Genomic DNA, 26,389 nt, shown 5'->3' on the forward strand with positions numbered 1-26,389 from the left:
CGTCACAGTTAAAAGATCAATTAGAAGTTTTCAACTCCATACCTTGCATCATCCCTGGAGGCTTAACCAAAGTACTCCAGCCACTTGACATCTCCGTGAACCGGAGCTTTAAGGCAGTCTTGCACCACCTATGGGAGCAGTGGATGGTGGATGGAGAGCACAGCTTCACGGCAACTGGGAAGATGCGCCATCCAACTTTCCTGCAAGTCACTGAATGGATCGACAAAGCATGGACTTCAGTGACGACCGAAACCATCCTGTTGGGATTTAGAATGGCCGGAATAATTGGAACTGATGCTGAGTTTTATGACAGCCACGCAGAAGCTGGGTTTCATCTACCTCCGGAGTTGGCGGGGTTTTTCAGAAGCGACATCGAGGATGAAGAATTCAATGGATTTAGTGATTTGGAGTGAGATCGAGATTTTATGCTTTAGTTATCTGATTAATTGTTAATAACTTATATTAACATATCAGACATGTATTCAGTTCGTTGTCTATGCTTCATGTTGCTGAATAAATATAAATGTTCTACGGTAGTGTTATATATGTTTTTTCTTCATTATGCATTTTTTTGGCTGTTGTGACTTATACCCTGGAGCAATTTATAGTCCGGAAAATACGATAATATGGTAAATGTTGTCAGGAAATTATCACAGATGACATAACAATACATTGAGTTCATTATGCCAATTTTGTTCATTGTTATTGCATTGTAAACATGATTTTCACCTGATGTTTCTCTGTGTCAGTCTGGAGGTGAGCATGGAGGTGGAGGGCTGGGACTCGAGTCTGGAGGAGGAGCTGGGTATTTCCCTGGTGGAGCTGAAGCAGTGGATCGACGAGGCAGTGGAGAAGAGTGAGATGGTGCAGAAGAAGAAGGCCGAGCTGCAGGAGCTTCAGGAGTGGGTGGAGAAGAAAGAGCAGGAAAACGCAGTGGCTGAGTCGCTGCTAAAAGATGCCAATCAGTGAGTACATAATGCACTGTAGGTGTAACCGGTCCACCTCTTTTGATAGTACTCTGCCTTGTGTTCTGGTAGAAATGACGGGCTCAGTCCAGGTTAAGAGGGTTTACTGTTTGATTTACGGACGCAATAGGGAAATAAAAATACTAGGATCACCTCCAAAATGAAAGAGATGGTCTTTGACATTAGACGTGATACACCCCCAATTCAAACTGTGACCATCAGTGGTGAAGATATTGAAATAGTGTCCACATATAAATACCTGGGATTGCATCTGGACAACAAGCTCGACTGGTCCACAAATACAGATGCACTTTGTAGAAAAGGCCAAAGCTGGCTATATGTTCTAAGAGGGGAGAGGGGGGACAACATGGACCATGCTATATAAATAAACTTGAATTGAATTGAATCCCCTGAATTCAGCTTTTGAACAATAGCGAGCACACAGTTTGTGTCTGAGGTCAGTGAACTGCAGCACAGAACGTCAGAAGAACTCTTTCTTCTCAACTGCCGTAAGACCGTACAATAAGCAGGTTTGTAGGAGGTGAAGATTTAAAGAGACCCACAATCTGAATTTCCCCTTAGGGATAAATAAAGTCCTTTTGATTTGATTGATTTGTTGACGACTTTTAAAGCAGCAGTTACAGAGAGAGGGTCACCACTTTGCGTCTTTTTATTTGTATACACATTCATCTGATTACAAGAAGCAAAACGTTCTAACCAAGTTATTGTGAATTATTTATGTATGTAGTTATTTAAAAGGGACATTGCACATTAGAGTGACAGTAGCTCAGTTGAAAGAGTGTTTGTCCATTAAACCACAGGTTGGAGGTGTGACTCAGTTCCCCCAGATGAATGCTGTCATTGTGCCCCTTGGCTAAACACTTAACTTCCCTCTTCCTCAGTGTCTGCACATGCTGGTGTATGAATGTGACTGTCAATCAGCCTCAAACAATGTAAAAGCTCCCAAGTTGTTTTGAGGTAATAAGTTAATACTTAATACTGATTTCACACCACTGGGGGAAATGGTAAAACCTGTAATGTTCTTATCAAAGTTAAATTGATTTCATGTTCATTTTGGGGCCAATAATATGCATTCATTTGCTTGTTTTATTCTGTTTTAGATCTTTACTTGAATGTGAGAAACTGGTGAAGCAGACCTATGAACAGAATGGCCTGGTGTATGTGGAGAGCAGTTCGGAGGAGGAGGGTTTGGGAGGAGAGCCACTATCCTCTGAGGTCATTGAGATCGACGATGACGACGATGATGATGTTATCGCTGTCGGCTGCTGTATGTCTCATTTATAGCAGTTTGCTCATACCGTGTTTCTATGTATCATTATACTGATGTTTTTGTGCTATGTCTGTCTTGTAGTGGTTCCTCCCAAGTCCCCAGCACTTACTTCACCGGTGAGACATTGAATCTTTTAATATTTTATGTTTAAAGACACTTTTAAAGGTGCATTATGTAACTTGCTGCTAAATGCTTCTGACCATGGAGATTTGCCTGGAATAATTCACAGTATGGCATTAAACGTATCTATCTCCATGTAGACTAACAGGTGATACTCTTATAAGAATGTTTCACAAGTTATTTTTGAGCTATATGAACAAATGTAAAGAATAGATGCACGCTAGAAAGTTTAATGCTGCACTGGGTAACATTACATGGATCGCAATGACATCACCACGGAGAAAACCTGCAGTACATCGTGCATTTTTGAACTTTGATTAAAAAAGTTAATAACCGCTTGGTAAAAAATAGACTAAGAATTCCAAGGGATTATTATTATTATTATTATTATTATTATTATGTATTTATTATTTACTATGTATTTTATATGAACAAAAAAGAATTCCAGAGGGGTTGTTTGCGTTTTAGTTTATATGGTTTAGTCTTTATTTGTTCACACATATCCAGAAATTTAAAGATGCACCAAAACACTGACAAAATAACTTGTTTTTTTTTTTCATTTGACCTATTGTCTCTTCCATTGGCAGATGAAAGATACCTCAGCAGCTTTGCAGAAAACTTCTCAACAAGTTCAAGAGTTAGTCCAGTTTGTGAGCAAGTCGGCATTAGGACCTCCCCCGGGCAGGCAGGCAGGTGAGGACAAATCTGCCTTTTGTATTTGTTTTATATATTTACCTATATTTTACAAATCTGAATTGGTAGACTTGTATTTAAAAAAAGAGTCATATTTAGTTTTTTATTTATATTTGTATTTTTATTTACTCTATCAAACCAATGAATGTACAGTTGAAACCAGAAGTTTACATACACTATAAAAAGACACATACATTTTTTGTCACTGTCTCAGATAAAATCAAACTAAACTTTTCCTGTTTTAGGTCAGTTAGGATTACCAAAATTATTAGTATTTGCTAAATGCCAGAATAATGACAGAAGGATCACTATGCCTTTAAACTGTTTGGGAAAACCCAGATAATGACGTCATGTCTTTGGAAGGTTTATTGACAACATTTGAGTTAATTAGAGACACACCTGTGAATGGATTTGAAGGCACAGCTGAAACACACTGCTTCTTTGTGTAACATCATGGGAAAGTCAAAAGAAATCAGCCAAGATATCAGGAAGAGAATTGTGGACTTGCACAAGTCCAGTTCATCCTTGGGTGCAATTTCCAGATGTCTGGATGTGCCACGTTCATCTGTTCAAACTATTATACGCAAATATAAACACCATGGGAATGTCCAGCCATCACATCGCTCAGGGAGACCAAAGAACAACCCAAGAACAAAAGAAGACCTTGTGAAGATCCAGGTTGAAGCTGGTAAGAACGTGTCATTATTCAGAGAAATGATTACTGTACCGTCATGGGCTGAAAGGACATTCTGCAGGAAGAAGCCGTCACTCCAAAAGAAACAACAAGGGCACAGAGGCACAAAAACGTTCATTTTTGGAGATATGTCCTGTGATCTGACAAAACTACAAAAGGGGGAAGCTTCCAAGCCTAAGAACGACATCCCAGCTGTAAAATATGAGAGTGGCAGCATCATACGGTGGGGTTGTTTTGTTGGAGGAGGAACTGGTGCATTTCACAACATGGGTGGCATCATGAGGAAAGAATATTATGTGGAAATAGTGAAGCAACATCTTAAGACACCAGCCAGGAAGTTAACGATTGGGTGAAAATGGCTCTTCCAAATGAACAATGACCCAAAGCATACTGCCAAACAAAGTGGTTACAAAGTGGTTTAAGGATAAGAGTCAATGTTTTGGAGTGGCCATCACAAAGCCCTGATCTCAATACTATTGAAAATTTATGGGCAGACTTGAAAATGCATGTGCGAGCAAGACGGCCCACAAACTTGGCTCAGTTACACCAGTTCTGTCTGGAGGAATGGGCCAAAATTCCTGCCAACTATTTTGAGAACCTTGTGGAAGGATATCCAAAACATTTAAACCAAATCATACGGTTTAAAAGCAGTGGTACCAAATACTAATGTAATGAAAAATGGTCTAAAAACATTCTTCTCTAATTTTTCTGGCATTTGGCAAATAGAAATAATTTTGGTCATTCTAATTGACCTAAAACAGGAAATTTCATGTCAGACAGTGAGAAAAGAAATGTATGTGTCTTTTTATATAGTGTATGTAAACTTCTGGTTTCAATTGTATTTTGGTTACATTTAAGGACAAAGAAACACTAAATTCATAATGGAAATAATTGTTTATTAATAGGAGTCAAGGCATTAAATAAAAGGATAGTAACTCCTTAACCCTATAGCGTCAGATCCTATCGTCGCCGATAGAGCGCGAAAGCGGACTTTCCAGCAGCGTAACTCCGCAACCAGTCGTGCTCTCATGTAAATTCAAACGGCGTCTCAAAGTGGAGACACGGGGCCATCTAAATATTTTACCGTCATTATGGTAATCTGCCTCTGTTGTCCCTCGAAGGTGACAACTGAGAGCGCGTGTGCTGCGGGGATTTTCCCAGTCATTTATTCGATGTGTAAAAGAAAAAATACGGATGGATGTGTAAAATAGAAGTAGTTGTGTGAAAAAATTCAGTAAATTCTGATACTTTGTTTAAGATTTGATTTGATTTTTATGGCTAAAAAAGAATAAAAGTCTAGGTGAGCTATACTGGCCCATAGTGTGCTCAGTCCTTAAAGGGTTAAGGGGCTAAGATTAAGAGTTAGGAGATGAGGTTAATATTACTTAAGTAGTCACTAAGCCTGAATGATTCTTAAAAAACAGTTTGTTCATTCTGAATTAAATCTTTGCTCATGCTCTATTAAGGTAGTTATTATAAAGTGTTATCATTGTTTTTTTCTGTGTTATTTTCTTTAGGTCAGGTTCACCCTCAGGCTCCTCCAGTGATTGTGTCCCAGATCTCGTCCCAGTCGGTGACTCAGCCAAACCACTCAAACATCAAAGAGTACGAACTCAAAGTCGGGATGGTGGTCCTGGGGAAAAAACGCACCAAAATCTGGCACAACGGGACCCTCGTCGCCATACAGCCGTCTGGAGGTGTGTGAGCCTAGATGTCAAAGGGACTGTCTCTACATTTTTCATGTAAAAGTAAAATTTCACGAGTCAGGAAGTAAGGCTGGTTTATAAAGAAACATATTAACCCAGTATATAACGTCATAATATTAATCTGAAAGTCTTTTAGAATTATTTATCCTCTTTTTCGTTTTTTCGTCTCTCAGCAGATGGTGTTGAAAAGTTTAAAGTGAAGTTTGAAAAAGGCAAAAGTCTCCTCTCTGGAAATCACATCGCTTTCACCTTCAACCCAATCTTGGAAAACCTGTACGTCGGAGCTCGCGTTGTGGCAAAGTACAAAGACGGGAACTCCGAGTGGCTTTATGCCGGGATAGTCGCGGAAATGCCCAGTACCAAAAACCGTATGAGGTAATTGGGCAACTTTATAATCACAAGGCTGCGGGGGGGTATTTTTTTTAACTAATAAGGCAGCACAGGAACAAGTTTTAAAAGCACTGCCTTACACAGTTGTTCTAATCCCCTTATATTTTGTAGATTCCTGATATTCTTTGATGACGGTTATGCTTCATATGTAGGTTTACGAGATCTGTTTCCAGTTTGTCGGCCATGTAAGTGACAACTACATATCGCTCCAAGTACTGCTTTTGTGTTTGTTTTTCATTTTGTAAAATTTTAACTATACTACTACCTCCTGATAAAGAATATTACCGTAAATTTTGGACTTTAGAGCGCACCTAAATATTAGCCGCATCAGCTAAATTTGAAAAGAAAATCATTTTTGTCCATATATAAACCGCACCTGAATATAAGCCGCAGGTTTTGTGTTGTAACATGTGATATTTACACAGAAAGATGGTATACAGAAGAGTTTTTTTTGTTTTAATCTAGGAACTTTTTAAATTAAGGACTTTTTTTCTTTTTTTTAAAAACTGTGTCTGAAAAGCATCAGTTCATAATCTTTCCCCATTTCTCACTTTTACATTTACTGTTAGAGTGCCCCCCAGTGGCCGTTAGGCAGTAAAAATCTATAAATTAGCCGCACTGTTGAATAAGCCGCAGGGTTCAAAGCGTGGGAAAAAAGTAGCGGCATAAAGTCAGAAATTTACGGTAATTGAAATCACAAAATAAACTTGTGACATTTTGGCTTCATAACACAGACGTCTTTTGTACAGTCTTTATTACAGTAGACTGTGTACACAGCACCTAATAGATCCATAGCGCAGCAGCATGCTAGCTCAAAACTTATTAAAATCAGAAAACATAATATAAACAACCTATTAAAATTCAGTAATTAATAAAGACTACTCAATTACTTTTATATGTAGAATACTTCAGTTTAAGGCACTGTTTTAATATTTATTATGCCTGAAAATTAGCGTTAGCGTTAGCATTGAGACACAAACATCCCTCTTTCTAAACATAGTGGTGTCCACTGGTGAAGTATTTAATTTATTTGTGTAGTTTTTAACATGTTGTCAGTGACATCCATCTGCAGCTCCCTGTCCACTGCCTGATCTTTAATTATTTATACATTTTAGCGTGACTCGGCTAAAACTTCATAGAGATAAAATTGGGCAGGAAGTAGTGACGCTAACAGTGCGGTTGCCGGGAGCTTTTGTGCACAGAGCCTGTTATTAACTATGAAACAGTCACATTTAATCCCTATTTGTCATTGTAGCCCCTGTTATTAATGATTTTCTGGCTTTGAGGAGAATATAAAAACATTTCTAACTCGTTTTTTACCTGGTTTTATAGTGAACCGCACTTGGGAGGACATTGAAGACGGGTCATGTCGAGACTTCATTGAAGAGTACATCACTGCGTATCCCAGCAGGCCTATGGTGCTTCTAAAAGTGGGACAGATCATCAAAACTGAATGGGAAGGCACCTGGTGGAAGAGCAGGGTCGAGGAGGTGGAGGGAAGCTTGGTCAAAATCTTATTCTTGGTGGGTCATAGTAAATACAATAAATTCCTGTTACACTTTATAATGACTACACCTTCATTTCAATGTGTTTATTTATATAGCACATTTGCACCCCCCCCCCCACACACACACACTCTTACACTCCCATGCCAGAAGAACAGGAACTGTTCTTGTCTCGTCATCCACTTCAGACCTTGTGTGTCCACTCCCTCTTCCCAAAAAATGCCAATAGTCTCAGTTCATATTTTGTGATAATGTTTAACCTGTTTTTCAGTAACAATGTGTCCAAATCATTTCCTTCTTGCATCAGTTAAATCAAAATGTTAATACTACGTGAATTATAAAATATTGCATATATTTTATACTTTGATTGTTTGACAGGACGATAAAAGGAGTGAGTGGATCTACAGAGGCTCGACGCGTCTGGAGCCGATGTTTAATCTGAGAATGACCACAGCCAACACACAGGAGAAGCAGCTGGCCGGGCTGCAGAGGTCACGCCCCAATATGGGTAACACAGATCATTAGTATGTTTAATATAAAATTCTGATGTAGTTTTTTCCATTCAGTGTTGAAGTTCTTTACAATTGAAACCAGAAGTTTACAGTTGAAACTTTACATACACTTTATAAAAAGACATACTTTTTTCTCACTGTCTGATATGAAATCAGACTAAACGTTTCCTGTTTTGGGTCAATTAGGATTACTAAACTACTTCTATTTGTTAAATGCCAGAAAAATGAGAGAAGGATTTTTTTTGGGACAAATTTTCATTACTTTCTTCAAAGACAGAAGTTCACAAACATTTTGTAAGTATATGGTAACTTTACCTTTAAACTGTACAACTTGTGTCAAACTTTTGGTTGTCCTGGCACAAGACTCTCACAGTAGTTGGCAGGAATTTTGGAGAACTTTGAAGAAAGTAATGAAAATTCAGGAATTTAGCAGAAAGAAATTATTTTGGTAATACTAAAACAGGAAAAGTTTAGTCTGATTTCATGTCAGACAGTGAGGAAAAAAAAGCACATGTGTCTTTTTATGTAGTGTATGCAAACGTCTGCTTTCCACTGTATCTGTAATTGTAGATTTAAAAAATGTTATGACTTTTTATTTTGTCTGTGACCCGCAGGTGCTCTGAGGACTAAGGGCCCCGTGGTTCAGTACACCAGTGAGGGAGCAGTAGGAACGTCTCCAGCCAAAGCCCCACAGCCCACCTTAAACCCACCCTCACAAACCCAGATGCCCTCCCTTCCTACTCTTATCACGCCTCCACAACTAATACAGCAACCCTCCCCACAGCAGCCGCCTCAGCCTGTACAGCCTCCACGCGTTGAGTAAGTTTAGCAAAAATATGTCTGTTTACGTTCAAATAGTAGGGCTTTTGAACATTTGTATTAAAAGAGGGAAATTAACTTTGCTTTTATCAATAAATAGATTGCCAATATTTATGTAAATGTTATGACAATTTGCTATACTTGAAATCATGGTCAATTTAAACCATTATTTATGTACTGTCTAATGTTAAATTATAGAGGATTGATTTTCAAACTGTCCCAGGAAACATTAATGTGCCTTGAGATACGGCCAGTCCAGGCGCAATTAAATTAAGTCTCAATATTCTCTTTACACAGCAGCACGCGAGCTAGCTCACTGTCTCAAAGCTAAGAATCACTTTTATTAAAATCAGAAAACATATAATAAACAACCTATTAAAATTAAAATAAAGTCTACCCCATGATTTTATGTCAGAAGATTTCAGTTTGTGGCATTGTTTATTAGCATTAGCATTAGCATTAGCATTAGGATTGAGACACACGCACATCTTTCTCTCTAAAGTGTCCTCTGGTGAAATATTCATTTTGTTTGTGTAGTTTTTAACATGTTGTCAGTGACATCCACCCTTCCTGTCCACTGCCTGATCTTTAAATATTTATTCACTTTAGCGTGACTCAGCGTCGCTACTTCCCGTCTAATTGTGTGAGAGGTTTTTGCCAACAGTGAGGAGAGCCCATTCATTGAATAATTAACTATTTTTGAGTTTCCTAAGCTACTTCTGAACCAGTTGAAAATGCAAAACAATAATCATTTCTAAATATAAAGAGCGAGACACAGGGGCAAGGAAATGTGGGTTGTGTGTAATCGAAAAAAGGCTAAAAAAAAGTCTCAAAAAAGGTTGAAAAACACTGCTGTAGAGGATGATCAACATTGTTATCAATTTTTTATCAGCAATAACCACCTATCTTGTTTTTTTAAAGCTCAAAGCATCAGATGGCAAAGAAAAGCACGTCTCCGTTTGTCCCTGGGGTCGGAGGTACTCATGCTTCTAAAGTTATGCAGTCTCTATCCAACAGTCCCAGCAACGTCTCGGGGTAAGTCCTTTAACTATCAGGATAAGTTAAACAGAGCTAGTAACTATTGGAAGTGTGACCATTGTTAAATGAAAAAATGAGTTATAGGAAAATAAATGGGGTGAATCGTCTACAGTAAAACATGTCAGACAAAACCTGCAAAATCAGATGAAAAAATATTAACCTGAAGAGAATATAACATGTCTCTGCAGCTGTGGTTCATTTTACAGTCCAGACATTTTTTTTTATATGATAGTTGAACGTCACCCACCTGATTTTTGCCATCTTAAAACAAACTCGCTCATTTTAAACAGTTTGCAGTGGTCCAATTTTATTCCTCACTTACTTTATGCAGTACAAGCATCTTAATTATTCACTTCGATGAGCTTATAAGCGTTTTTCACAGCTCTGAGAGACGAGTGCGGAGTTTGCCATTACGGTAACGCACACTTCCTGATTATCTGAAAATAAAAACATTCATAATTAGATGCAGAGCGCACGCACCAGACTTATAGACTATATCGATACTGAGGCAAGGCAAAGTTTACTGGGAAAAAATAAATGGAGCACAGGCCCTTTTAATGATTCACTTTATTAAACTTTTCTTCTTCTTTTTGCTTTATCTGCAGGGCTAGAATACTGAGTCCTCCAACTACGTACCAGCGCCCACAGCCCATCTTACCCTCCTCTCCTCCCATGCCCCTCCCGGTCACCACCATCCCGCAGCAGCCCTCGTACCGCGCCCCTTCAGATCGCATCTTCTATTTTGCACATGGCTGTCAACCATCCTGCCTCAATAGGGTCAGACCCACAAAACTGGACTTTTACAGAGGAAAGAACCCCCTCCTCGTACCTCTGCTGTACGACTTCAGACGTATGACCGCACGCCGTAAAGTTAATCGAAAGGTACGTCTCATCATGATATCTAAAGTCGAAGAAATAAGCTTAAATAAGTCCTCAAAAGCGAAACAATAAGTGCTACATGAGTTTTGAAACCAACAATATTGCATTACAGCACTATTGGGATAAATTAATCAACCACTAAGGAAACAAACATAAAAAAAAACAAAAATTCAGACCTCCCAAAATAACCATACATCTGACCTGAGACCCCCAATACATAATGAAACTTTCCATTCATCCATCCATTTTCTTCCGCTTATCCGGGGCCGGGTCGCGGGGGCAGTAGTCTAAGCAGGGACTCCCAGACTTCCCTCACCCCGGACACGTCCTCCAGCTCCTCCGGTGGGACCCCAAGGCGTTCCCAGGCCAGCCGAGAGACATAGTCCCTCCAGCGTGTCCTGGGTCTTCCCTGGGGCCTCCTCCCGGTGGGACATGCCCAGAACACCTCCCTAGGGAGGCGTCCAGGAGGCATCCTGAGCAGATGCCCGAGCCACCTCAACTGGTTCCTCTCAACGTGTAGGAGCAGCGGCTCTACTCCGAGCTCCTCCCGTGTGACCGAGCTCCTCACCCTATCCCTAAGGGTGCGCCCGGCCACTCTGCGGAGGAAACCCATTTCGGCCGCTTGTATCCGCGACCTTGTCCTTTCGGTCATTACCCAGAGCTCATGACCATAGGTGAGGGTAGGAACGTAGATTGACCGGTAAATCGAGAGCTTCGCCTTCCGGCTCAGCTCCTTCTTCACCACAATGGACCGATACAGCGACCGCATCACTGTAGACGCTGCACCGATCTGCCTGTCAATCTCCCGCTCCATCCTTCCCTCACTCGTGAACAAGACCCCGAGATACTTGAACTCCTCCACTTGGGGTAGAGACTCACCACCCACCCGGAGAGAGCAAACCACCTTTTTCCGTTCAAGAACCATGGCCTCGGATTTGGAGGAGCTGATTCTCATCCCAGCCGCTTCACACTCGGCTGCAAACCGCCCCAGTGCCTGTTGCAGGTCCTGGCTCGAAGAAGCCATCAGGACAACATCATCCGCAAACAGCAGAGATGAAATCCTGTGGTTCCCAAACCAGGCCCCCTCTGGCCCCTGGCTGCACCTAGAAATTCTGTCCATAAATATAATGAACAGAACCGGTGACAAAGGGCAGCCCTGGCGGAGTCCAACATGCACCGGGAACAGGTCTGACTTACTGCCGGCGATGCGAACACAGCTCCTGCTCCGGTCATACAGGGACCGGACAGCCCTTAGCAAAGGGCCCCGGACCCCATACTCCCAGAGCACCCCCCAAAGGACACCACGAGGGACACGGTCGAATGCCTTCTCCAGATCCACAAAACACATGTGGACTGGTTGGGCATACTCCCATGAGCCCTCGAGGAGCTGGTCCAGTGTTCCACGACCAGGACGAAAACCACACTGCTCCTCCTGAATCCGAGGTTCGACTATCGGTCGGATTCTCCTCTCCAGTACCCTGGAATAGACCTTACCGGGAAGGCTGAGGAGTGTGATTCCCCTGTAATTTGAACACACCCTCCAGTCCCCCTTCTTATACAGAGGGACCACCACCCCGGTCTGCCATTCCACAGGTACTGTCCCCGACCGCCACGCGATGTTGCAGAGACGTGTCAGCCAAGACAGCCCCACAACATCCAGAGACTTGAGGTACTCAGGACGGATCTCGTCCACCCCCGGAGCCTTGCCACCGAGGAGCTTGCTAACCACCTCAGTGACTTCAGCCAGGGTGATGGACGAGTCCGCCTCTGGGTCCCCAGTTTCTGCTTCCTCCTCGGAAGACGTGACAGTGGGATTGAGGAGATCCTCAAAGTATTCCTTCCACCGCCCGACAACATCCCCAGTCGAGGTCAGCAGCTCTCCACCCGCACTGTAAACAGTGTTGGTGAAGCACTGCTTCCCCCTCCTGAGGCGTCGGACGGTTTGCCAGAATCTCTTTGAGGCCATCCGATAGTCCTCCTCCATGGCCTACCCGAACTCCGCTCATCCCCTCTCTTCACCCGAGTGTCCAAGACACGCGGTCGGAGGTCAGATGACACGACAACAAAGTCGATCATCGACCTCCGACCTAGAGTGTCCTGGTGCCATGTGCACCGATGGACACCCTTGTGCTCGAACATGGTGTTCGTTATGGACAAACTGTGACTAGCACAGAAGTCCAATAACAAAACACCGCTCGGGTTCAGATCGGGGAGGCCGTTCCTCCCAATCACGCCCCTCCAAGTGTCACTGTCGTTACCCACATGGGCGTTGAAGTCCCCCAGGAGAACAACGTTCCCCGGTTGGTGCACTGTCTAGTACCCCTCCCAGGAACTCCAAGAAGGCCGGGTACTCTGCACTGCTGTTTGGCCCGTAGGCCGACACAACACTGAGAGACCTGTCCCCGACCCGAAGGCTCAGGGACATGACCCTCTCGTTCACCGGTGTGAACCCCAACACGCAGCGGCTGAGCTGTAGGGCAATGAGCAAGCCCACACCAGCTCGCCGCCGCTCCCCGCAGGCAACGCCAGAGAAATGGAGAGTCCAGCCCCTCTCAAGAAGTTGGGTTCCAGAGCCCAAGCTGTGCGTGGAGGTGAGGCCGACTATATCTAGCCGGTAACGCTCAACCTCCCGCACAAGCTCAGGCTCCTTCCCCCCCAGCGAGGTGACATTCCATGTCCCCAGAGCTAGTCTCCATGTCCGGAGATCCAGTCGTCGAGGTCCCCGCCTTCGACTGCCGTCCGGATCTCTCTCCACCCGCCCCGCATGGCTCCTCTCGCAGGTGGTGGGTCCACGGGAGGACGGCCCCAGGCGCTCGCTGCCGAGCACCCACCCCAGGCCTGGCTCCAGGGTGGGGCCCCGGTAACGCCAGTCCGGCCGATGTAAACGGCCTTGTTGTGTTTTTCTTCATGAAGGGCTTCTGAACCGCTCTTAGTCAGACCCGTCTCCGAGGACCTGTTTGCCATGGGTGACCCTACCAGGGGCATGAAGCCCCCGACAACATAGCTCACAGGATCATTCGGGTGCTCAAACCCCTCCACCACGTTAAGGTGGCGGTTCGGGGAGGGGTTATCCTATGATTATCCTTTTTTTAAATTGTAATTGTTATAGTTATTATTTTTATGTGACCGTCACCCTCCTCTTTCCCCAGATGTCGTTCCATGTGATTTACAAAGCTCCGTGTGGGCTGTGTCTGAGGACCATGGCGGAGATCCAGAAATACCTTTTCCTGACGTCGTGCGACTTTATCTTTTTGGAGATGTTTTGCTTGGACCCGTATGTCCTGGTGAACAAGCCATTCCACCCTCAGAAACCCTTGTATTATTACATCGCTGACATCACCCGAGGCAAAGAGGACGTGCCCCTGTCCTGTGTCAACGATATGGACTCCATGCCCCCTCCCAAAGTCGCTTACAGTAAGTGAGACAACAGTTACACCAGTAATTCAATCTACTTCCTAAAAATGTATAGTACGTAACAATTTTTCATGTGCGATATATAGATGAAGAAAATATAGACGATAAACGATAATATGGATACTAATATTTCATAACCCTAAAGCAGGAGTATCCCCAAAAAACTACGCTACATGTAGAACACGGTTAAAAAATACAAACTGCAATAAATAAACATCAGAATGAGACACTTCAGTAGTTTTATTTTGTGTCTATAATGAGTTGTAGAGGTTATTTATTCAACCCCAAAATAAGTCACACCGGCTCCTGAAGATGTGAGACAGACCTTTACTTTGACGATGTTTAAATCCAGGCTCCAAACGGTTCTGTTTAGCTGAAAAGTTTTTATTTTGCACTCTTTTCTTTTAATATTAATTTTATGATGACTGTTTATATTTTGTGACTTTAATGTCTTTCTTATTCTGTAAAGCACCTTGAATTACTTACTTTACTTGCAGTGAATAATTAGGATGATAATATAATAATTAGGATAAAGAATAACATTGGACCACTGCAAACTGTTTAAAATTAACTCGTTTTTTTCAGGTTTTTCACATTCTTTTGTGCACGAATTATGCTACACAAATAAACTTGCCTTGCCTAAAGGTTCCCCACTAGTTCAAAGAAAATCTCCCCATGATAAATATTGACCTCCAAAATTAAATTATTGTTCCATCTATCATGTATTGAACAATAACTCGATGTAGCAATTATCATGACAGTCCTAATAGTAAAAGTATATTATAGTCTTGTTTGAATGAGGAGTCTTTTTCCATTTTAATCCAAGTACATATTTATATTTGCATGTACCAATAAAAAATCTTTCCTTTCTTTTTCTAGGTAAAGAGAGAATCCCTGAAGATGGCGTCTTTATAAACACCAGTTCAGATTTCCTGGTTGGATGTGACTGCACTGATGGATGTCAAGACAAGTTAGTACCTCATCCTGACTACTCTTTGCAGTACCACCCTTTTTCATTCTAATTATTTCATTATGTTTTTGCTTTTCCTGTAGATCCAAATGTTCCTGTCACCAGCTCACTCTGCAGGCGACAGCGTGTACTCCGGGAGGACAGATCAATCCAAACGCCGGATATTTGCACAAAAGACTCGAGGAATGTCTGCCCACCGGGTGAGATAGGGGGCAACAGTGGCTCAGTTGGTAGAATGTTTGTCCGCTGACGTCTTTTTACAAAATCATGCAACTTGATGGATGAATAGACGATTGGTTGGTTAACTGAAATTCAACAAAACAGTCGGGGTAGCATTTAGTTACATGTATCTTAAATGAAAGCTTATGTTTGTCTTATTTTTGGCAGGACTATCCACTCCAATTTAAAAGGTTTTTGCAACAAATAAAGAGTTAGCCCTATCTATGTAGTTTTACAATTACAATGCTAAAAGTGCATTTAACTGTCCTAAAAAGTGCTTTGAGTGCCTTGAAAGCGGAAAAGTGATTTATTGAACTGAGAATAAAAATAATGCAGCTTACATTTGGATAGATGAATTTCCGTTGTAGCCAAACACCCATTCATCCAACAAAAAAAATAGGGGAAACATTTAGTTACATTTAGTTATCTTAAATGAACGCTTATGTTTCGCTCTTATGTTTTATTTTTGGCAGGACTATCCTCTCCAATCTAAAAGGTTTTTGCAATAAATATAGAGTTAGTGGTGAAAAACAAAGCCCTATCTATGTAGTTTTAGAATCACAATGCCAAAAGTCCGTTTAACTGTCCTGAAAAGTGCTTTGAATGCCGCTTAAGTGGAAAAGCGCGATATAAAAATGTGACCGTTTACCATTTATTGAACTGAGAATAAAAATAATGCAGCTTACATTTGAATAGATGGATGGAAATTCAATAAAAGAATAGGGGAATTATTTAGTTACATTTAGTTATCTTAAATGAAAGCTTATGTTTGGCTCTATCCACTCCAATTTTAAAAAAGTTTTCGCAATAATTGTACAGTTATTGTTGGAAAAAAACCCTCATCTCTATGTAGTGTCAAAACTGTCCACCCATTTTCTTTCGCTTATCCAGTGTGAGCAGGGATTCCCAGACTTCCCCCACCCCAGACACTACCTCCAGCTCCTGCACTGGGACCCCAGGGCAGTCCCAGGCCAGTCCCCAGATACACCGTCCCTCCAGTGTTAGTTTCAGAACCACAATCGCAAAAGTCTGTACTACAAATTGCTTTATTAACAAGTTTCAGGAATTATCCATTTTACTTGTGGGTACATAATTGTTATTTTCCCCTTCTATAAACTTACAAAGCTTTTTTTAATGATCGCCGTTCTGTTATTATGACATTATCACCACGTTCCATTATGTTGACGCATAAAAACACGTCCATTAAATTGTTGTCTGTGTTTTCCCTCAGGATTTATGAGTGTAATAAGATGTGCAAGTGTTCCCATGAAATGTGCACAAACAGACTGGTGCAGCACGGCCTTCAGGTCCGACTGCAACTGTTCAAAACAACGAACAAAGGCTGGGGCATCCGCTGCTTAGACGATGTGGCAAAGGGCTCATTCGTTTGTATTTATGCCGGTAAGAAGAAAAAACATTTTACACAACTATTTTTCTATCGTCGTTGATTGATGATAATTTAATATTTGATTTGTTTTAATAAGAAAAAAATCAAATCAAGTATAAACATTTTCATGAATATTAACGAGACTGAAGCTGAAGAAACGATTAAATCTTGATTTGATTAAAATGTAATAATTTCACAGTCAAACTTTTGGATGATTTGCAAACTGGTCTTAGATTTCGTCCCTTTGGTTTGCCAGATACTACAACTATCTGCTTTCTGAATGGATAATCGAATTGACACAAAATATAAACATAAACATTATCAAGTAAAAAGGTTTTGTAAATGTGAATAAATCAACTTTACAAAACAAATATTTATCTGTAAAATCTATTTAATTTGAACATACCAGTAATTTCTTTTGTAGGCACACAGGTAATATCTGTGGAAAATGTAAGAAACAACATACTGTGTAATATAAAATTTAAATGGCTTTGTTAATGTAAATGTTAATATAAAGTTATTAACAGCTGTGTAAAAAACATTCTATCCAAGTGAACATTTCCTTTGTCTCTTTTCTGTTCAAAGGAAAAATATTGACGGATGATTTTGCGGACAAAGAGGGTCTGGAGATGGGGGATGAGTACTTTGCTAATCTGGATCACATCGAGAGTGTGGAAAACTTCAAAGAGGGATATGAAAGTGAGGCGCACTGCTCCGACAGCGACGGGAGCGGCGTGGACGTGTCCCGAATGAAAGTCAAATCCTCTACTGGGGCGTCCAACACACGACAGAAAGGTACAACAGACAACGTATGGACTTAACACAAAAATAAAGCTAGACCAGGACTAAAGCACTAGACCAGGACTAGACCAGGACTAGTACACTAGATCTGGACTAGTACACTAGATCTGGACTAGTACACTAGATCTGGACTAGTACACTAGATCTGGACTAGTACACTAGATCTGGACTCGACCAGGACTCGACCAGGACTCGACCAGGACTCGACCAGGACTCGACCAGGACTCGACCAGGACTAGACCAGGACTAGACCAGGACTAGACCAGGACTAGACCAGGACTAGACCAGGACTAGACCAGGACTAGACCAGGACTAGACCAGGACTAGACCAGGACTACAAAATGTCATGTTAATTTAGTAAATTAAATAAATAATTTTTACCAGAAAATATATTTTTTGGTTTTAACTATGATAAATTGTGTTGCATTCTTTGCTTCACGGGACCTGTAAAGAAGTGTTTTAGTTTGTTTTAGTTTTGTTTGTTCTGGTTTCAGGCTCTTGGAGTCAAAAGGGGAACTTGGATCTAGTCATCACTTGTTCCTTTCATTCATTTAATTAGTTGTTTTTTTTAATGATAATATCAGTACTTTAACTCAACAAAAACATCAACTTTTAATCACTGTATTTAATTTTAGTCATAGTTTTGTCATCATCACATTTTACTTAGTTTTAATCTGCAAAAATATGACATTAACAAAACTCGACCGAATTAACCCCGACTCTAAACCTTTTGTCTTTTGTTCTAAGGCAAAGGTTCGAGCTCATCTGGGGACAGCAGTGATGGAAACGATAAGGACTCAAAGAGCGAAGACGAAAGCGACAGTTCTGACAACACGTTTGTCAAAGAAAACTGCTTCAACTCCAGCTCAGTGTGGAGGAGCTACACCACCCGGCAGGCGAAAGGCAAGGAAGGTAAGGAAGGTAAGACCAAAGCTTAGGGCCTCATTTATCAAGCACTAAACAGCTAACAACGCAGTTTCTCAAAGATGCTAAAGAACACACTGCACGGTTTTGCTCCTATGAGGGAGTGAATCACCAAAATGGGGAGATTTTTTTGTCAAATTTGCAAAATCTGAGGCAGGAGAAATGTAAATGAAGTTGTTTAGTGAGTGTTGCCAGATTTATTACAATTATGAGAGCAAAAACTGCGTGGGAATACAGTACATTGGAGAGACAGGTGTGAATTTCTCGCAACACCTACATCTGATTTATAATTCACTGTTTTTATGAAGATGTTAAATAAAACTGATTTTCTTAGTGATTTTTCTTTGCAAGTCCAAAATTAGCCTTGATTAAGTCCTAGTTTTGTCTCCGTTTGGTTCTTATTTTTTACAAATTTTCAGTTGTACATGAAATTATTGAGTCAAAAAGCATTTTAAAAAATCGCAATATTATTAAAATCGCCGTTCCTGACAGGCATATCGTAAAATGTAACAATATGGTGCTGCCCTATTCCGCAGTAAGGCATTAAACTTGTCTATCTCCATGGAGACAAGGAGATAGGTTCAGGTTCAACATTGGATGGGATAAAGTAGCATATATTCAAAACTTTGCTCGCTCCTGCCCCCATCTGGAACTATGACATTATCACACAATCAATTAACGATCAATTACCTTGAATATTTTAAAAGATGTGTTTTCAGTAAAATCCTTGATGTATTATTATTATGTTTTTATTATTTTATTATCATGTTTTTTCAATATCTGAATACACAAATGGACAGTGTTTATGTGTTTAAACGTATTTGTTTAAATGTTGTGGACTTATTTCCGTGTGTCCTGCTTTGTTGATAATTCAGGGAGTCAGGACAGTAAAGACGACATGAACTCAAAGAAAACCAAAGTGACTCCGAACAAACCTCCATCGATGCCCGAGGAGACGGGGAAGAGCAAAGTGGCCTCATGGCTCACCAGCCAAGGTCTCAAGAAGGTGAGAGTGATGTCCAGCATCATTATTATGTGAAAATAGTAAATGACTCTAAACACTTTTATATACACTTTCACAATATACACATTTTACTTTATCGAAGGGATAGCTGCGCAAAACCTGACTACACAGGGCTTTTATAAGTTTGTGGTGATAAAACGGCTTTGGGGGACTTTGTAGTAAATTAAAAAGACATAATTTGTGGAAACTAATCAAAATCTGTCCAGCATATCGGCTCAAAATACTGTGAGAGCTTATCGGCCATTGGTTGCTCTGTATTCTCGGCATTCAGCATCGGCATTGGCCATGAAAGAAACATAATTCGGTCTCTAAGACACTACTAGTCAAAAGTTTGGACACAGCTGCTCATTCAATGTCTTTTTTTCTTTATTTTTATTACTTTCTACATTACAGATACACACAGAAGATTTCAAATATGTGATGTAAGATATATGGAATTCTGTAGCAAAGAAAAAAAGTTTATTTATTTTTGTGTAGTTATATTCAAATCTTCTAAGTAACCACCCTTTGCTTTGTCAAAAATATTTAGTAGAGTTATTTAACCTTTTTCCTTACTAAATAATTCAATATGTCTTGCTTCTTATGTTTAATGTCTTCTGTTTGTGTTGAAACTTTTGACTGGCAGTTTATGTTTAAACGACACCAAAACGTCAAAAGTTTGGGCACACTCTGTAATTCAGTGTTTTGTTTTTTTTCTTTATTTTTACCACTTTCTACATTTTATATACATACAAAAGACATCAAATATATGAAGCAAGATATATGGAATTATGTAGTAAAGAAAAAAGTATACGGAATTATGTAGTAAAAAAAAAAAGTATATGGAATTATGTTGTAAAGAAAAAAGTATACGGAATTATGTTGTAAAGAAAAAAGTATACAGAATTATGTAGTAAAGAAAAAAAGTATACGGAATTATGTTGTAAAGAAAAAAGTATACGGAATTATGTTGTAAAGAAAAAAGTATACGGAATTATGTTGTAAAGAAAAAAGTATACGGAATTATGTTGTAAAGAAAAAAAATGTACGAAATTATGTAGTAAAGAAAAAAGTATACGGAATTATGTTGTAAAGAAAAGTATACGGAATTATGTAGTAAAGAAAAAAAGTATACGGAATTATGTTGTAAAGAAAAGTATACGGAATTATGTAGTAAAGAAAAACAGTATACGGAATTATGTAGTAACGAAAAAAAGTATACGGAATTATGTTGTAAAGAAAAAAAGTGTACGGAACTAGGTAGTAAAGAAAAATTTTTTACGTAATTATGTAGTAAAGAAAAAATTTTTACGGAATTATGTAGTAAAGAAAAACAGTATACGGAATTATGTAGTAACGAAAAAAAGTTGACGGAATTATGTAGTAAAGAAAAAAAGTAACTCTAATGCCTCACAAGAGTCTATTTTGTGTAATGTAGGACCTTTTTAAAGGTGCATTGTGCAGCATTTCAGTCACCTTTATCTCTATAGAAAAAAATAAATAAAGGCAAGGTGGCAGCTGGAAAGTGATGTTCTGAAACATTCCTGGTAAAGCAAAAGGATCGACACGTTTTCATGCCATACTGTGGGACATTCCAGGCAAAGCAAGAACATCCTCAGACAAACAGGTGTCAGACCCTCCACCAGAAAAGTTACATAGTGCACCTTTAAACATTGGCTATATATGTGCAGTTTTTGTACTGGAATGCAGTCGTTTCATTAATTTTTCATTTTTGTTTTGTTTTCCTGCAGGATTCTGGAGAAGGCAAAAGGTGTGTGATGACATGATTAACAGGGAGAACAGTTTTCTCCATGTGATTATTGTGTTGTTTGGGTTGTAATACAGAATGTGTTTGAATATCTTACAGTGAAGGGAAAACTGAAACAAAAAAGCAGGAAGTCATGACTTTGTCGGACAGTGACGATGTTCAGACCATCAGCTCTGGGTCTGATGAAAAGGACAAAGAGAAAATCAGTGAGTTTTAATTTTATATATTTGTTTAGTGATTTCCTTCAAGAGAGGAGACATTGCAGCTGGTTTAGTGCAAAATGCTGCTTCTTAACAACCAGCTGGACAAAATATTGTTTATTTTTTATTTATCTGTCTTTATTTATACAGGGAGAGCCCATTGACAGCGCTTACTGTACTTTTCATGGGCGCCCTGTTCAAATACAGAACAATACAAAACAAATAAGTACATAAGTCTATAAATCCATTTGAAACAGTAAAAACAGGAGCAGCTGTGACTATAAATGTTTATCACCAGATTATTAAATTGCATTTGTGGCACCAGTGTATCCAGTTTTGAATGAGCTTGAAATGTACTCAGTTTTTGGAAGCAAAATAACAAAAGCTTTTTTTCTCTCATCTCAGTCCTGGTGCGGCCAGTTTTTTGACTTTCACAATCATAAGATCTTGTATTAAAAATCATCATTAACACTTTAATACTGTTCTTTAATACTGCGACGTGTGAGCATTTGAATTACTGCATTTTGTTCTGTTGTTCAGCTGTGACCAAGAAGCAGGTCGCTGTCAAATCCACCAGAGGCATCGGCCTGAAGACGAGTTACGGGATGATGGTGAAGACCGGAGGGGCGGGGGCTGGGGGGACGGGGGGTCAGGGAGGAAAACAACAAACCCCAGGAGGCAAAGACAGCGGACCCCGAAACACGCGCTCATTCTTCGACGGAGAGGAGTCTTGTTACATCATCGATGCCAAGCTCGAAGGCAATCTCGGGCGTTACCTCAATGTAAGTTGAACATACAGTTTTATTACACTGTTTACTATATGACATTAAAGAGGCATTATGTAACTCAAATGGTTGGAGCTCTGACACTTGTCTCCATGGAGATGTTATTGTTCTGCCTGGAATGTTCTACAGCAGGGGCGTCAAACTCAATTTCACCGAGGGCCACGTGAGCAAAATGGTTCGTCTCAAATTTGCAAAGATATAAAAAATATGTCTGTAACTGCGTAACTCCTGATAAACTGACATTTAAATTTACCTTGTCGCGGGCCACATAAAATGACATGGCGGGCCGCATTTGACACCTGGGCCTTGAGTTTGACACATGCGCTCTACAGTATGGCATTAAACGTGCAATAAAACACCTCTAATTAAATACATGTAAAAAGATAATGCATTCTTACTTTGAGTGGGGTTGCCTGTGCACAGATGTGACATGTAACTTGGCCTGGCTGCATCATCTCTTGTCTCCATGGAGATAGATGGATATAGGTTTTGATGACTCTGGAACATTCCAGGTGAAGCGATAACATTTCAAGATAAGCAGGTGGCAGATCTTCCACCAAAAAAGTCACTGACACTTTTAAATCTTCAATGACTCCTATAGTTTTTAAGTTACACTCAACAAATTTTAGCAGTAGATAAACTGAACATTCTGAGATTTTTGGTAATACATACGTTATAATTGTTCACTTACACTTGAACTCATCACTACTTAACCTAAACAATGTTTTTTTAAGTGTCCACCAATTTCAGTTTCGCCCTGAATAGCCCGATCCAACACACTTTACATAACATTTAAAAGCATTTCCGGCTTATGGCTCTTATTTGATCCTCGATATTACGTTTTTAAGTCGTTTATCATTTGAGGTTTATTCACAAACACCTTTTCTTTAAGATCGCACCACAGAAAGAAATCGGGACTAGTCAGGTCTGTGGAGATCACATACTGCCCCCTGTCTTTGAAAACCACTTATGCCCAGAGCGTAAACGCCATTAAAGGAATCTCTGGTATTAAACTCAGTATTTGACCCATGTGACTCAAAGTACCACTGAACAATGAGGGTTCATTCCTCGGTGCTGGATTTGGTCATATTAATGTCGATAGGGTCGTTCTAAATGCTCTGAAAAAATAAAAGGAAAATATCTAGAAACAAAAGAGTTATGGATTTTTTTCTAGCTGTCAGTAGTACATCTTTAACATCCTCCTCCCATTGAACACATGACCCCTGTCCTCAGGGATCTCCACTGGCTCCCGGCTCCTAACCACTGTGTACAATTTCCTCCAAAACCTGGTCCCCACCCACCTCTCTGAGCTCTTCCACCACCACACACCCACCCGTGCTCTCCGATCAGCTGATTCCAATCTCCTGTCACCCCCCGATCAGGACTAAACTGCTGCTCCCACACTACAGAGCTTACAGAAAATATAATGTGTGATAACGCTGCCTCTCACTCCTGTCTCTTTGTATTGTGTCTTATAGCACAGCTGCAGTCCAAACCTTTTCGTCCAGAATGTCTTTGTGGACACACACGACTTGCGCTTTCCCTGGGTAGCGTTCTTTGCCAGCAAGTGAGTGACACTCGATTAATCTTTAACACTCAAACGGGTTACAGATGACATCACTATTTTAGACTGGGACGACCAAAATAACCACATGAAAAACCCTGCTCCCCCTCCGTCAGATTGTGTTTAAAATAAAGCTCAGATTAAGTCTAAGTTGAGTAACAGAGCTTCTTACAGATTAGTGCTTTCAGTTAGCATCAGCTGCAGGATATCAGTGTATTTAAAATCATCTTTATTATCTCATAAAACTGCAGGGTATTCAAAAAGCTGGTGTAATTACATGAGAAAAGACAACACATACAGTAAGAGTCGCTGTTTATTTTGAGAAACCCTTTTGAAACCTGTGTAATTAAGACGACGCAGGCAAATGGAAAAGTTATGATGTAGTTACACAAATATAACATGACTAACAATAAGGCTGACCTCATATGTATTTATCGGTCCCTTGGTTGACCACACCCCAAAAATCCCATGATGCATTTATCGTTTCACTGACTCCCATCGCTTACAGAAACTGGTGATGTCATCTGAAACCCACCAGCGTTCTCCCCCCTGCACTGCACAGTATATCCTCCGGGGGGCACCGAAGCGTTTCAAATTCCCACAGCACATTTTTATTTATTCATAATGTTTACTATGTTTTTATATTTCAACCTCTCCTGTTTTCTTTACTTATTTATTTACCCGAGAAGTTATTTATGTGCATGTGAAACTGTTGCGTTACATCTTGACATAGTGAGTTGATTTTAGGGGTGGAAAATCGTTTGAAAAATTGATAATATCGCAGTTGTTTTGGAGATATGCAAAATTACAATATCGAGTACATTGTCTGTAGTTAAAACTGTTAAAAATTAGCTCTAATAAAGCTTTAAATGCAGTGATTTTTGATACAGACTTCTGCAGTATTTTGTTCAACAACTGAATCAATAGGGTTTTTTTTATTTTGCTATTTGTATTTGAACATCTTAAAAATAAACCTTCAGCCTTTTCTCAAGCAATAATAAAACACACTTTTACTTTTCAGTCCAGTTCAAGATGTAGTGAAGTGCAACGTACAGATATCTGCTCTCAAATGTAGTGAAGTAAAAGTAAAAAGCATCCTCTTTACTTAAGTACAGTATGTTATTACTTGTACTTTGTCCCACCACTGCATTTATGTTTCGTGCAATACTTAGGCCAAAATGTGCCTGTCTCAGTTGAGGTTCATTCCTGATATATAGTTGAAAATATTGTCCGAATATTGTTATGAAGATTTAAAAAAACATTAGTTATTCATTATTGTCATTATTGTCATCGCCGACCCCTGGTTGATGCAACCATGGTCCTTCCAATCACTCCAATCAGATTTTGCAGTTTGAGTTTGCAGTTGCGACAGTCACTCAGGCGGAAAAGCACTATATAAAAATGTTAATGTGTTTATGACAAATTCATCTATCTGCGACTTGTTTTGCAGACGTATCCGAGCTGGCATAGAGCTGACGTGGGACTATAACTACGAGGTGGGCAGTGTGGAGGGCAAAGTGCTGCTGTGCTGTTGTCTAGCTCCAGAGTGCAGAGGGAGACTACTGTAACCAGCTGTATCGACAGGAAGCTATTTAATTATATTTTATTAATTTAGTTGTAGTACATTTATGTTGTCCTTATTTTTTACAAAGCTGTTTCATCGTCTTTTAATGTTTTTCATTTCTCCTGAATAAAGATATTTCAGTGAACCCTGTGATTTGTGAGTCTCTTCTGCAATTTAAAACATGTACTACAAAGGCAACTGATAAGATATCTTAATCAGTTTTATTGTTTTATTGTAGTCTGTGGTTATAAATGTTTAAAACACCTCTATATGGGCACTATTAGTCATGAAAAACTTTAAGACAGTACTGGATTTCTTGCCGTGTTCGCTGTAGCAGAACCTCATTCACGGTTGCAATTACATGATATATTTTGCTTTAGCTCAATAATGTCCCGTATTTTTGTTCGACACATTAACACAGCCCCAATAAACCATGATACACACTGTGCTTCTCTTGAGGAATAGACATTTCTTAGGGCTTCGTTCTCTTTAATCAACAGGATGCATGAAATACAAAAGTGCAATGTGATTCAAAACTTGTCTAACCATTGAGTGAGAACAAATCTAATTAATAGATCTTATCAATTGCCTTTGTAATTCAAATTCAAGACTGTAAATAGACTTAATGGACACCCTGTATTTCTTCTTTTTTGTTGATATTTAGCCCAGGCAACCAAACTGCAGCTTGAATTTCATTAGTCAATATCAAACCTGAGGCTGACCAATCTGTTTGTGAGAAAATGTAAACATCAAACTGATACATTTTGAAATACTGCCGCCATTTTTGTTTCTTTTTTTCCTCAAACTGCAGGAAAAGAGCAGCAATTTAAAATGTTTTACTATCCAGCTGTCCTGAGGCGTCACACAGGATGCTTTTCTACTGTTTGGTGAGTTAAAATTGCGCATGGAGCCGCTTTTTACGCATGAGTTTTGTTGTGCCATTTTAAATTTAAATCTGGTAAAAGCTTAAGCCATTCTGTTCCTGGACGTGCTTATAAAACATCAATACAAAAACTTGTTAATATGTATCCTACTCAAACTTTATCTGTTTCATAAAGTTTGAATTGTTTCATAAATTGGCGACTGTAGGAAATGTGGCAGTGGGATCCAGCACCATTCTAGGACAAAATGTTGGCTAATAATTAAAATAACTTCAGTATTTTTAAATTCTAATTAAT

The 26,389-nt window shown here is 39.9% G+C and overlaps 1 protein-coding gene across 1 annotated transcript; it reads left to right on the plus strand.

Moving 5' to 3' along the window:
* On the plus strand, positions 1 to 25,353 carry LOC117384092 (histone-lysine N-methyltransferase SETDB1-B-like). Its single transcript, XM_055228204.1, has 25 exons — positions 1 to 409; positions 750 to 965; positions 2,087 to 2,253; positions 2,338 to 2,372; positions 2,964 to 3,069; positions 5,281 to 5,460; positions 5,643 to 5,844; positions 5,971 to 6,044; positions 7,192 to 7,382; positions 7,743 to 7,872; positions 8,491 to 8,695; positions 9,617 to 9,730; positions 10,339 to 10,615; positions 13,762 to 14,026; positions 14,906 to 14,996; positions 15,080 to 15,196; positions 16,447 to 16,616; positions 17,188 to 17,397; positions 18,151 to 18,324; positions 19,203 to 19,333; positions 21,082 to 21,101; positions 21,198 to 21,304; positions 21,839 to 22,080; positions 23,562 to 23,650; positions 25,098 to 25,353. The coding sequence occupies exons 1-25, from the start codon at positions 144 to 146 to the stop codon at positions 25,213 to 25,215; spliced, it is 3,897 nt and encodes a 1,298-aa protein (XP_055084179.1). The 5' UTR covers positions 1 to 143; the 3' UTR covers positions 25,216 to 25,353.
* The last annotated feature ends 1,036 nt before the right edge of the window (positions 25,354 to 26,389 follow it).

The sequence above is a fragment of the Periophthalmus magnuspinnatus genome, chromosome 16 (genome assembly GCF_009829125.3).
Source record: "Periophthalmus magnuspinnatus isolate fPerMag1 chromosome 16, fPerMag1.2.pri, whole genome shotgun sequence".
NCBI lineage: Eukaryota > Metazoa > Chordata > Actinopteri > Gobiiformes > Gobiidae > Periophthalmus > Periophthalmus magnuspinnatus.